General features: G+C 42.3%; 1 protein-coding gene across 9 annotated transcripts in view; it reads left to right on the forward strand.

Annotated features, from left to right (window-relative positions):
• The first annotated feature begins 393 nt into the window (after window positions 1–393).
• FRMD5 (FERM domain containing 5) overlaps window positions 394–13252 on the forward strand; it is a 318959-nt gene continuing 306100 nt past the window's right edge. For 4 of the 9 annotated variants that reach the window (XM_058737919.1, XM_058737920.1, XM_058737927.1 and 1 more), the window contains exon 1: window positions 395–714. In XM_058737919.1, coding sequence (XP_058593902.1) covers window positions 613–714 — 102 coding nt within the window. In that variant the 5' untranslated portion in view covers window positions 395–612. Of the gene's footprint in view, window positions 715–13252 lie in introns of all 9 variants that reach the window. The other 5 variants (XM_058737924.1, XM_058737922.1, XM_058737923.1 and 2 more) reach the window with 3 other exon arrangements.

The following is a 13252-nucleotide window of genomic DNA, read 5'->3' on the forward strand; positions in this document are numbered from 1 at the left end:
TTTCTTGCACCGCCCCGGCTCCCGAGAGGGCGGGACCCGCGGCGTTACAGAGTGTGGGACTTGGCCCCTGAAGCAGAGTCTAAACGTATTCCACGCAGCAGACATTTATCCAGCCGGGTGCCCACACCTGGCCTGGGGGAGGGGAAAGAGCTTCTACAGGAACCGCAGAGACAAGAGGAGCCCCTCGTTTGGGACGCCAGAGGGCTGGTCCCGCTAGGCTCTGTCCGACTGCTTTCCCGTGATTGCTTCTCCCACCTGTCCATCATATCAATACCCTACCTCGATTGGCTCGTCTCTCTGCCACTCGGTTCCGCCGCGCTGACCCCCATTGGCCCCTCTCCGGCCGAGGCCCCGCCCCACGAACTGGGCATGGGGAGTGGGGCGCGGAGGAGAGAGAGCGGGGCGCTTGCTCGGGGCTGGGGGGAGGCGGTGGCGAAGAAGGAGGAGGAGAAGAAGGAGGAGCTGGGACAGCAGGAGGCAGCGGCCGCGACCCGGCTGGGGTGATGGTGCAGGTGCCCGGGGCCCGCGAGGAGCTGCCCGGCTGAGGGGCGCCTGGTCCGGGGTCCGCAGCGCCGCCGCGTCTCTCCCGGGGGCGGGCGGGAGGGCGGGAAGATGCTGAGCAGGTTGATGAGCGGCAGCAGCAGGAGCCTGGAGCGCGAGTACAGCTGCACCGTGCGGCTGCTGGACGACAGCGAGTACACCTGCACCATCCAGGTCAGTGCCGCGCTTCCCTGCCCGCGGAACCCCTTCGTCCCCCGACTCTGGCCAACTTGGCCCGCCGCCGCCGCCCGGGGTCGCCGCAGACCCCGGTGCTTTGTCCGTCCCCGGCTGCGGCGGACGGCCCCCGGTTGCAGAGAGCGCCTCCTCCGCCCGAGACCGGGTCCGGGGCGGGGTACCAGGCGCTCCGCGCAGCTGCGGTGAGAGTCCCTCCGTCCCGGACCCTCAGCTATCCCTCTGCCCTCTCCCAGGGTGAGGGCACACCATCCTGGCTCCTCGAGCCTGCGGGGTGGGGAGCATCTTCCGGCGGGCGTCCAGAGAGAGGCGGGCAGGGCGGGAGGCTCCTACCCCGGCCGCCCCGTCGGGGGTTACAGGCTTTGGCTCTCCAGCCAGGCAAGGACCGCTGGCCGGCTTTTCTTTATCTATCTTTGGTTGGAAGGATAATGCTGTATGTCAATAATCACCCCCCCCCCCCCCCCCCCCCCCCCAGCATTTGTGAGTCAGAGCTCTCAGAAGGTAGAAGTGAACGCGCAGCCCATGCAGAGTGCCTATGGAAGGGAGCCCAGCCTCTGGGCTCCCAGGATTAGCACCCCCCCCCCCCCACCCCGCCTTTCGCTCCGCAGATCTCATTTGTGTTGGGCAATTCTGGGGGGTGTGAGGTAAAGATTTAGCAACAAGTACCAGAGATTTGAGGATTGGCCGTGGCGAGAAAGAATCGGTGGCTTACAAATAACACCAACAATACGTTAATGCTTCGCAGCATTTCTTCAGAAACCTGGTATTTTGGAAGGGATTTTTACAACCTCTTATGTGTTTTCACTACTGCTGTGTGGAACGTCTGGAGTAGTAGTCTTTCCCAGGAATGCAGTCACAGCCCTCTCTCCTCCTCTGTAAAGTCAGTGATAGGAAAGAAACATTGACAATGCTCCGGTGTTTAGTTCAGCAGCCGGAGGATCCTGCGCTCGCTGCCGGAAACTGGTCTTTCTGGAGAAGCAAATTGAGTTGGACCCGGAGGGGTCTCATCTGATCCCTTGCCTTTGCAGCAAGAAACCAGAGGGGGCTTCTCGCCTCAGATGTGGCAGACAAAAACTGTCGGCCTCTGGTTCTACCCTCTTTGTCTCCTGGCCCCCCAACCCCCCCATTTATTTTTTTGCTGACAATGCTCAATAGCGGAAAATAGCGGTGTGTGAGAAAGACGCTGGGTAGTGTGTGAGAGCAGCTGCTCTCTGCTGAGTCCGTGCTCAGTTCAGCCTTCTCCTCACTTTCCCTTTTCTCCCACTCTCCAAACCAGCTCTGGGCATAAGTGCTGACTGCTGTCAAAGATCCAGGAGGGCAAAGAGAACAACATCGCTTTTTAAGGCCACTTAAACACAGTCATAAAGATGCTAGCCATCACGTGAAAAGGATTTTGGTAGTTGAATCTGATAGATGTTCTGTATTTTCTCACAGAATGAGTGGCATGCTACTTTTTGTTTCTATTGTATCTTTATATGCCATGTACAGTTTTTTGTTTGTTTTTGGGTGGGGGAGGAGAATACATTGACTTGACATATTCACCATTTGAATACATTGTCTAGAGCTTTTAAAGTCTTTATCCTTTTGTTTTAAAATTTAAAGCATTTGCACAATAGCATATAAAGGGCAGTTTAAGATTTAGACTTTGTGAGTCCTAAGAATACTTTGGGGTATATGGTGAAATAAAATTCCTGGGGCAGGTCATTAACTTTTGCCAAGGTATAGAGTACAAATGAAACAAAATTCACATCACCACTCCACTAGTGATAATCTTGTGGCTTTTACAGTATCACAATAAGACAACTAGTTATTTTTTCCCAGTTAGTGGAACCTTTGAGGTTGGTTGGTTGGTATTATAGTTGTGGGTAGTTTTTATTACTGTTAAGAGAAACAGTATTTTTAAGTCTAACAGGACTTACTGGGTTTATGCTTGCTATATCTTACTATGGTTGTGTTTCTTTTCCTGCTGGTCTTCTTTCACATTGTTACAAGTCAATGTGTTATAAAAATTCAGGCCACATAAAAAATTAAGCTTGGTGTAACATGATTATACTGTAGTGAGTGTCCACTGTCTAGACATGTTAATGATTGTGCATTGTGATTCTTGCATGAAAATTTTAAAAATACAGGAATTCTGAAATTTATGTAATATTGTCAGTCTTTGGTACCACTATTGTGAATTCCTTTTGTTTTTACCCAATGAGAGGAAATGTCAAAAAAAACCCAAAAAAGACAGGATATTATGTGAAATTAATATTTTGTGGATATAGCTTTTTTAAAGCTTTTAGAGATTGAGCTTTTCTTAGTAACTTTCACCCCTTATACATTTCTGTAGTGTGTGTATTTGTGTGTTTGTGCATGCGCTTATTTGTTAAGCATTGGGCACTGGGTCTTTTAAATCAGTATGGAAAGGAGCTGTGAGCTACTTGCTAGGTTAAAGCAATATTCCTAACATTCTAGGAATTGCAGTACAGTATTTAAAAAAAACTTGGTGATAATTTGGAATCATTTTCCTTAAAATATTGTATGCCATATTTTTCTTTAAATAAGGTATGTATTGTAGAGTGATTTCAGTACTTCTTGGGATAATCAGAGAAAACTTAGGGTATTAGAGAGTCAGAAATGTATCACTAGGTTAGAGCCATAATAGCCACATTTGGTAAATTTCAGTTGTAGGAAATTCTGTCAAAGTATTGTTCTAGCCTTTCATATTGCACCAGTTCTACTGATCTAGCATTTAGGATGTGATTATTAAGGTAAGGAAAACACCTTATATCCTTTCAGTAAAGATTGCCTCAGTTACCAGACTATTCTTTTATTCTTTCTGATATGCAAAGGTATTTGTAGATCGTGAGAAATGAAAGTATACATAGGGTTGTAATATAATTGCTCCCCTGTGAAGAACATTGTTAACAGCTCCCTGCCAGTTTTGAAGGTCATTGCTTCATAAATGCAGATCTAGTCCGTAATTTCTACACATCTGTTTCATTTATGAATATGTACATTTATTTACTACATTTACTACCCTACTTTGTTATTTTATTTGGGAGCAAATAGGAAAAATGAAAAGGCTACCTAATATCTTTGAACTTAGTATATCAAATGGACTCATTTAAATGCTTAGATATGTAATATCCTAAGTAATAGATTTTTGACTGTTTTGAGTTTAATAGTTTATAAAATATTAAGAATATATATTAAGGAATGCCAGTAGAAATTCATATCAAAAATACATATTTTCAAGTCTGAAATATTACTTTTTTTCTGATTACTGAAAAGTAAAGCTGCCCTAGAAATAAATTTGATTTTACTGGGAACACATTAAAATAATAACTGATCAAGCAGCTAGGTTAAATTTGTTTTTGCAGTTAAATGAGGTACTATCATAAATAAAATGCATATGTACAGAAACAGTTCTATAGTAGAACCAAGATCTGGATTTGACTGCGGCTCAGCCATTTAGTAACTGTGGGACCTAGGGTAAGAGAGGGAGTACTGGGGGAGAGAACAAATGTATTGAGCCCCATACTTGCGAGGTGCCCCGCTTGTGTTCTCACTTACCTCACAATAGCATTTGGATTCAGTAGACACCTCTTGTACCAGCTGAAGAAAATAAGATTGTGGATTGCTGGGAGAGCTGATGTTTTCTTGAATGGGCAACTCTGTACTATGCTTTCTGCTAGGTGCTTTGCTTATACCTTACATCAACTATTTGAGAGGTAGGTGTTATTATCCTCATTTTACAGATGAAAGGCTTGGATGAAGGAACTTGCTCAAAGCTAGTAGTAGGTGGCTATACTATATTGAAACTCTGGTCATTTTGTCTATAAAATCCCAGCTTTGTTCCCTGTATTCCTCCTGACTTCCTAAGTCAGTTCACCTGTTTGTATCTTAATTTTCTCATCTGTAAAATGAGAACAATAATTAATACTTATTTCATAGTAAAGAGAAAATTATTTGGTAATGTCTTTACAAATACTAACAAGATTTAAACAGACTAATCTGTACTTACATTGTGCCTTATTCTATTCAAATAAAAAATAGGATTTTGTTTTTGGAAAATAAATTAACCCTTAGGTGTCCTTAAAATGATGTCTGATTAATCTCAGTGAAATTGTACAATCCAAAGCTGGAATAACTGGATTCTGTAGTAGAATTTTTCTCTAAAATTCAAGAGTTCAGGTTTGCTTTCCTTCTATCCTACCAAAGCTTTGGCTTTAGAGGGGCATTTATTTCCTGGACTGACCATGATTTGTCTTTTCTAAGAATTTCTGTTTCATATTTGGTAAGCAAAATCCTTGGTTTCATTAATGCAAAAGGGATGTTGTTAGAGAATTAAGATAATTTTATTCACAGAAAAACACAAAGCTGTTGTATTTTCGTGAATTCATTGTTTTTTTCTAAAACTTTGTTTTAAAAAGGTAATTATGGTGTCTCAGGATCTGTTAAAATAGTAAGTCAGACTCTAATTCTTGAAACTAAGGTCCAAAATTAGCCTTCTAGAATCCTAAAAGCACTCATATTCTGTTTCTTAATTTGTATATGGAAATATCTATTGTATAAAACTAATGCAGATCAACCTTTAAGGACAAAAGGTATATTTTAGATATGTATTTATGCTCTTATTCTTTCTCCTTTTGAAAAAGTCCAGTTTAGGGAAATAGCAGTGGCATCCAAGAGAAACCTAGAAGCATTCACCATAGCAGATTTTACTCAAGGGCATTTGTATGAATTTGCATTCAATTAAATGCTTGGAATGAATATGCTAGACAAGGCAATTCAACATAGTGTATAATAAAAGAGCATGTGGTTTTTGAGCCCTCTGTTTGTTACATTGCCCAGAGACAAGTTGATCGTGTCTGTGCTAGTGTTAATATCATACTTAAAAAAAAAGTTTGCCAAGATAAAAATCAGACAACCTAAGACAAAAAATAGTCATTTTTATTATACAATTGTAGTGGTTTATGTATAGGTATTAAAATGTGTAGCCCAAAATAAGCAAGGTGGTAATTTAAGTGATATGATTATTATAGTAAAATATTTTGGGTTATTTTAATAACTCTTTTTTAGTAGATTACACTTTAGAATTTTTAAAGGGGAGAGTAAGAGGAAGCTATAAATTTTAAACCCTAAGAATTATATCACAGTGACTTATATGTTTATAGTTGAATGAATATTTGTTCTGATTTGTTTGTGCTACATGATGGCTGAGTTAACTCCAGCACTTTAAAATTTCATGTGTCTGGGGCGCCTGGGTGGCTCAGTCGGTTGGGTGTCTGACTCCGGCTCAGGTCATGATCTCGCGGTCCGTGAGTTCGAGCCCCGCGTCGGGCTCTGTGCTGACAGCTCAGAGCCTGGAGCCTGTTTCGGATTCTGTGTCTCCCTCTCTCTCTGCCCCTCCCCTGCTCATGCTCTGTCTCTCTCTGTCTCAAAAATAAATAAACATTAAAAAAATAAATAACATTTCATGTGTCTGAAAACAACAAACATTCTCTAACAACTGTAAACCAGTTTCAACCCATCCCATTCCAAACCACTTTGCTTTGCAGCCCCTCTCCCTGGTGAGAGGTATGGTATGTAAATGTGGTATTTTACGGAGCCTTTGAGGTCTCTGATAACTTTCTGCAATTATCCTTGGTTGAATTAGTAGAGCTGTGGTCTAGAATTCCTATGATTTTTTTGGTTTGTCTCTTAGGATTTCAAGCCTTTCAGCTCTCCCCTTCCTCCATCTCTGCAGGTTTAGAAGGCTTAGATCAAATGAATACTGTGTAGTACAGTGCTTCATGGGGAGTTGGAGGTCTGGCGGAATTAGGATATTGACATTGGGATCACCACAGCCACAGAAGCTTCCTTCACTCTTTCCCCTAAGTCAATGCCACATAAAATCTCCTCATAGCCTCATTTTCTAACCTCTTGCCCCAACCGGAAGAAACCCATGCTTCCCAACCTGTTTCTAATTATGTCTATTTTAAGCTGAATTCATCTGATAGCCTTATCTGTAACATTCTGACTGTAGACCCTGTTCTATGGAGCAGCCTCCTGTGGGACACTGTTCTTCAGCTCTGCCTAGCCAGAGCTTATACAACAGATGGGAATATGGAGGATTGGCAGCAACCTCACAGCTTCTATTTCTTACTTACGTGGTGCTCAGGGAGGAAGGTGCTGCTCTCCTGGAGGCCAGGTGGCTGTTGTTGTCCCTCTGTTTTCTGGCCTTGATACTTTGGGCTCAGGTGAACCACCTGAATGGTTCTCTCATGCAGCTGAGAACTTTGAAGACCACTAAAGCATCTCCATTCCTATGTTGTAGAGTGAATGGTATTTTACCTAAGAGAGCAAAACACCTTGTCACATATCCATCCTAGCCACTGAAGTAAACCTCCCATTTCTTTAAGACCTTAGATCTGGTGGGTGGCCAATACAACTTTTTGAACTTTTACAAACATTTTAAATAGCAGTGGAGCCCAAGAGAGTAGGGAAAGCAGTTTCGGAGGCTAACCTCTAGATTTAAATTATGGACTTCTTGCTGCCCAAGGCCACCATGTGATCCTCATTATTGTCAATATTTTGAGCAGATCTTCTATATTGGTCTTTCACCAACTGTAAATGCTGTACTATCTCTAAGGATGGTGTTTTACTTTTGTAGTCTTTCCAACTTAATTGTATTATATCCTAGATTTGGAAAGCAGGAACTTGTATAGTTAGGTTCAAATTCTCCAGACCTTTGCTTGCTACTAAACACCAACTTGTGTGAATCAAGTCCTCTAAGGAGATCCTTCCGTGCCATGCTCATACAGGCAAAATAATTGGGCCACATGCTTGGCAACCACTGAGTTTGTGTACAATAGCTCCATTCATTTGTCTACAGAAAACACCCCTTTGACAGTGATTATAGCTTTCATTCCCCCTCCTCTACTTCTGACTCCTTGCATTACCATGACCTCATCTTCTGGTCTGTATTTAGAGACACTTTGGACCACTCCAGAAATGCTGTAGGACTCATTTCTGTATGTTAAGGGTCATTTCAAAGACGTAGACAACCCCTGCCCACCAAGGGAAACCATTCTAGATCAGGACCAAACCTAGCTATTTTTATGTCTTATTTGAGCCATCTTACTGTGTCACAACTCAGGGGGCTTTTCCCTTTTGTAGAAATTGGGAACCTTGTTAGAAAGCAAGGAGAATAGAATAGGGGGATGAATTAAAGCAATGGTTCTCAAAGTGTGGTTCCTGGATGAGCAGCCTCAGGTTCTCCTGGGCACTTGTTACAAATGCAAATTTCTGGCCCCACTGCTGACTTAGTGAATGAGAAATACAGAGGATGGAGCTCAGCTTTCTGTTTTGTTTTTTTTTTAAGTTTTTTTTTTTTTTTAACGTTTATTTTTGAGGCAGAGAGAGACAGAGCATGAATAGGGGAGGGTCAGAGTGAGAGGGAGACACAGAATCCGAAGCAGGCTCCAGGCTCTGAGCTATCAGCACAGAGCCTGATGCGGGGCTCAAACTCACAGACTGTGAGATCATGACCTGAGCCGAAGTGGGACGCTTAACCGACTGAGCCACTCAGGCGCCCCTCAGCTTTCTGTTTTAACAAGGTAGGTCTTAACGCTTTCTGAGGTTTGAGATCACTAGTACTGGGTCACACAGATATTTAGTAAAATTGATGAGTATTGTTGATTGAGTATAATGAGGGAGAAGGAGAAGCCAAGAGTGAATCTCATATTTCTAATTTTTGATTTATTTCTGAATGGCCTTAACTGATTCTCTACCCTTGTAGGGTAAAAGTTTATTTGCAGATATGCATACCAGTTTCAGGTGGGCAGGAGTCATGATGGGTCATCATTCCAATTTGATGCTCTTATGTGTATTGGTTTTATTTTTGTCTTCCCTGACCTAGAAAGAATATGATTATTTTATATTTCTATACTGTTTTTCAAAGAAATCTTCACCTCTTAAAGCACTGGGGGTGTAGGAAGACCCTTGTTTGCAAACATGTAAATAGCAAACAATAAATCTCATGGGATTCAGCACTAAGACAAGGTAGTATGTTGTGGCAGTGCAAATCTGGGAGAATAGAAATTAAATAGGGGCACCTGGGTGGCTCAGTCGGTTAAGCGGCCGACTTCGGCTCAGGTCATGATCTCACGGTCCGTGAGTTCGAGCCCCGCATCGGGCTCTGTGCTGACAGCTCAGAGCCTGGAGCCCATTTCAGATTCTGTGTCTCCCTCTCTCTCTGACCCTCCCCTGCTCATGCTCTGTCTCTCTCTGTCTCAAAAATAAATAAACGTTAAAAAAAAAATTAAAAAAAAAAAAGAAATTAAATATTTCTCAAAGGAGGTGAGATTTGAACTAGGTCATGAAAGAGTGCCAAAAGCAGAAAATGGGCTGTGGGGATGGGTAAAGGGCATTCCAGGCTGAGGTAACAGCAGGCAACTTGAAGGTAGGAAAGCTAAAAATGTAAAGCCAAATGTATTTAGTCTTTACTATGTTTATCTGACGTACTCTGGTACAGTTGAGTCGAATAACAATCTAGTTGCCTAGGAAAAATTGCTGTCAGCAAATTTCAATCACTCTTGACTGCTCAGAAGACTTAGTCTAAACTAAAAATAACACAAAGCTGGTGTTGCATTAAATCTAACTCCAAAAGTATATAACACAAATTAAGATTCTTCACAAAGCAATGGCATCATATAAAAAGGTAGAGTCATGTATCAATCTGTGCTAATTCTGTGGCTGCAGCAACTATGCATATACTTTTGTTTCCAGGGGACCTCATCTGTGGCATCAGCTTATTTATCCACCCCAAAAAAGAGAGTGTCAAATCCCAACATTCAGCTGATGTTTGAAAATCCTTTGGCTGATATAATGCAGCCTAAATGGTGCATTAACAGTTAAGAAATGTGACCAGTGGAGCCCTAAGAGGCACAATTCTGCATCTCTGTTCCCAAACCTAAGTGACCACCAAAAATCGCTTTTCTAGAGGATGGAGGAATGCTTCCCTGGATTCCCCAGTGAACCCCTGCCTGCCAGCTCTGAAGTTCCCAGCCCAACACAGGGTGCACTTTGAGCATTCCACACAATGCCAGGCTAGAGCTTTGGGGATGGGAACCTCCAGGAAAGTACTGTTTGGCATTTAGGCAATCAATGTTCGGCAGAATGCCAATGCTAATAGGTTATTTTGCTCTGGAAAAGGAGAAAAAGAAGGGATAGTTTAAAGACTGATGAATAGGGGAATGACTGACAATACAGGCACTCCACTTTGTTGGAGAGATTAAGGAGGCTTGCTGTGAAGTGGTATTATGGGAGCCAGATAAATTAGCAAAGGCCCACAGGCCCAAGACCTGAAAGAAATAGTGGTTCATCAAAACAGCATGCCCCAGGGCACGCTCAAAAGTCTGGCCACTTTCATTGAACTCATAGTAGAAAAAAGCCAAATCATTAGGAACCCTTATAAGCTGGTAGTCCATTCAGGCACTCCATAGTCAGGCAAATTATCCTTTGCCTCCAGGCAGGTGCAAAGCCTTATTTCCATATTGCTTGATTTAACTCCAGGGCCCTCTAGTCTGGGCCTTAGCCTAATTTTGAGGACACCCAAGTGGAAGGGTTGGTTTCACAAGTACCAGAGGATTCCATATACTCTATGCAGGAGATGCCACTAAGATTATTGTTTGGTCAGACATGAGCCAGGCAGATAAGAACATTGATCACAGCATAAGGAAGTAGAATTAATTTATCTAAGGATCTCAAGTACTTCTAGGGGATAATTTTTTTTTTAGATTTTTTGAATGTTTCTTTTTTGAAGGAGAGACAGAGCATGAGCAGGGGAGGAGCAGAGAGAAAGGGAGACACAGAATCCAAGGTGGGCTCCAGGCTCTGAGCTGTCATGTCAGCACAGAGCTTTTTGTGGGTCTCGAACTCACAGACCATGAGATCGTGACCTGAGCTGAAGTTGGATGCTTAACTGACTGAGCCACCCAGTCACCCCTCTAGGGCATAATTTAGGCTGAAGAAAATATCCAGCCTGCCCTCTTTCAGATTTTTGATTCTAGAAAAATCCAGAATCCTCCAGAGTAATTATGGAATTGGAGGTTTGTAGGGCAGAAGGACCCCATGGGCTGGCAGTGATGCCTGGGACGTTACAAGGCATGTAGAGCCTGCAGTTTCATAGGATACACTCATCCCTACAACAAAATACCATATCAGCTCTTTAGGTGTCCTCTCAGAAGAAATTTGGCTGCATAAAAGATAAAAATCTGATAAAAACATAAGGTAGTCCTAGTACTACAGTGCAACTTAATCTATACCCAGCTTTAGATTCTAGCATTATGTGAAGGTTTTTTTTTAAAAAAGTGAATGGGAGTTGGCTTGGTGTAGCTTCAGGACATAAGATATTGAACCAACTATTGCAGTGTCAGAATATATAAGCAACATAGCTGATCTGAAAAATCAATACTTTGCTTATTTTTAAGTATATCTTATTTAGATAAGCTTACCTAAATGAGTACCCACAGTACAGAAAGCACATCTAAGAATTGTGTTCTAATTTGGGGTGCCTGGTTGACTCAGTTGAGCGTCTGACTTTGGCTCAGGTCGTGATCTCACAGTTGATGAGTTCGAGCCCCACGTTGGGCTCTGTGCTGACAGCTCAGGGCCTGCAGCCTGCTTTGCATTCTGTGTCTCCCTCTCTCTCTCTGCCCCTCCCCCACTTGTGGTCTGTCTCTCTCTCTCTCAAAAGCAAATAAACATTAAAAAAAAAAATTGTAGGGGCACCTGGGTGGCTCAGCCAGTTAAGCTGCTGACTTCAGCTCTGATCATGATCTCGAGGTTTATGAGTTCAAGCCCCACATTGGGCTCTGTGCTGACAGTTTAGAGCCTTGAAGCCTGCTTTGGCTTCTGTGTCTCCCTCTTTCTGCCCCTTCCCAGCTCACACTCTGTCTCTCTCTCTCTCTCTCAAAAATAAATAAATGCTAAAAAAAAAAATTAAATTGTTTTCTAATTTGTATGGTAAAAGAGAACACATATTTCTCATATTCTAATTTTTGATATTGGGTACAGTAGACTGATTATTTTTTTTAAGTTTATTTTTGAGAGAGAGAGAGCAAGCGAGTAAGCATGAGTGGGAAAGTGGCAGAGAGAGAGGGAGACAGAGAATCCCAAGCAGATTCTGCACTGTCAGCACAGAGCCTGATGTGGAGCTCGAACTCAGGAACCAGGCGATCATGACCTGAGCCAAAGCCAAGAGTCAGGCTCTTAACCGACTAAGCTACCCAGGTGCCCCTAGACTGATTATTTTTAAGAGACAGATATAATATTGTCTTGCTGCACATTATATCTTTTACTATGTCATTAAAAAGTAATACAGACTATTCCTACTAAGAATATATCTCACATAAAATATCTTTAGTTTCTGGTTGAAAGAAAATAATAAAAAATGGAAAGCCTTTTCTTCACATCTTGAATTCTATAGTTTTATTTCCCACCATCTTTCCTAACACCATAGCTCTTCTGTTCATCTCTTATGATCTCCTTTGTTTTATCGTAATTTATTCTTGGGCCACTTATTTAATACAATCTCTTATCACTATTTCTTTCTTTTTCTTTTTTTAAAGTAAGCTGTACACCCAGTGTGGGGCTCCAACTTAGGACCCCAGAATCAAACTCATGACCCCAGAATCAAGAGTTGCATGCTCCACCGACTGAGCCAGCCAGATATCCCTTCGTAACATCATTTCTAATTGTTATCACTACTAAGTTATACCTTTGCTTATTGTCAAATTCTTTGGTGGACACACCTGTTGGTAGTGGTGGGAGGTGTTAAAAAAGGTGCAGTTATAATGTGTATAAATACACATTGGAGCATAATGTGATTAATTTCCTTTAATTTCATTATTTAACACAATAGTGTATATTTTAATTAACTGGAATTTGAGACAATATAAACAAATGAAAATATTGTATAAAGTGATACTTTGGGGATGGACTGAGTATGTTTAGAGTTTTCTATTCACTTTTTTTGCAGTTATTTCTTTAAAAAAAATTTTTTAATGTTTTATTTTTTGAGAGACAGAGTGCAAGCAGGGGAGGGTCAGAGAGAGAGAGAGAGGGAGACACAGAATCCAAAGTAGGCTCCAGTGTCTGTGCTGTTAGCATGGAGCCTGATGCGGGGCTTAAACTCACCAACACACAAGATCATGACCTGAGCCGGAGTTGGACACTCAGCCCACTGAGCCACCCAGGCGCTCCTGCAATGATTTCTTAATTAGATTAGATTAACAGACTCAGTGAGACTCTTCCTGTGCTGTAACTTCAGGTCTGGTATTTCAGGGCTGGGTCTGCACAGTGGGGGCACTGCCTATGGCCAGGAGAGTCTTTATTTTCCACAGCTGAAGTTGGTGAAACTAGAGGGAGCATTAAGATAATTGATAAGGAGAAAGAAAAGATCAAAACCAGAGAAACCTCTGGGATGGAGCAAGATGAACCCTCAGCAGAAATACCTGGTCAGAATCTGGAGTGAGAATCTGGAGAA

Source organism: Neofelis nebulosa, chromosome 7 (assembly GCF_028018385.1).
Source record: "Neofelis nebulosa isolate mNeoNeb1 chromosome 7, mNeoNeb1.pri, whole genome shotgun sequence".
In the NCBI taxonomy this organism is placed as follows: Eukaryota; Metazoa; Chordata; class Mammalia; order Carnivora; family Felidae; genus Neofelis; species Neofelis nebulosa.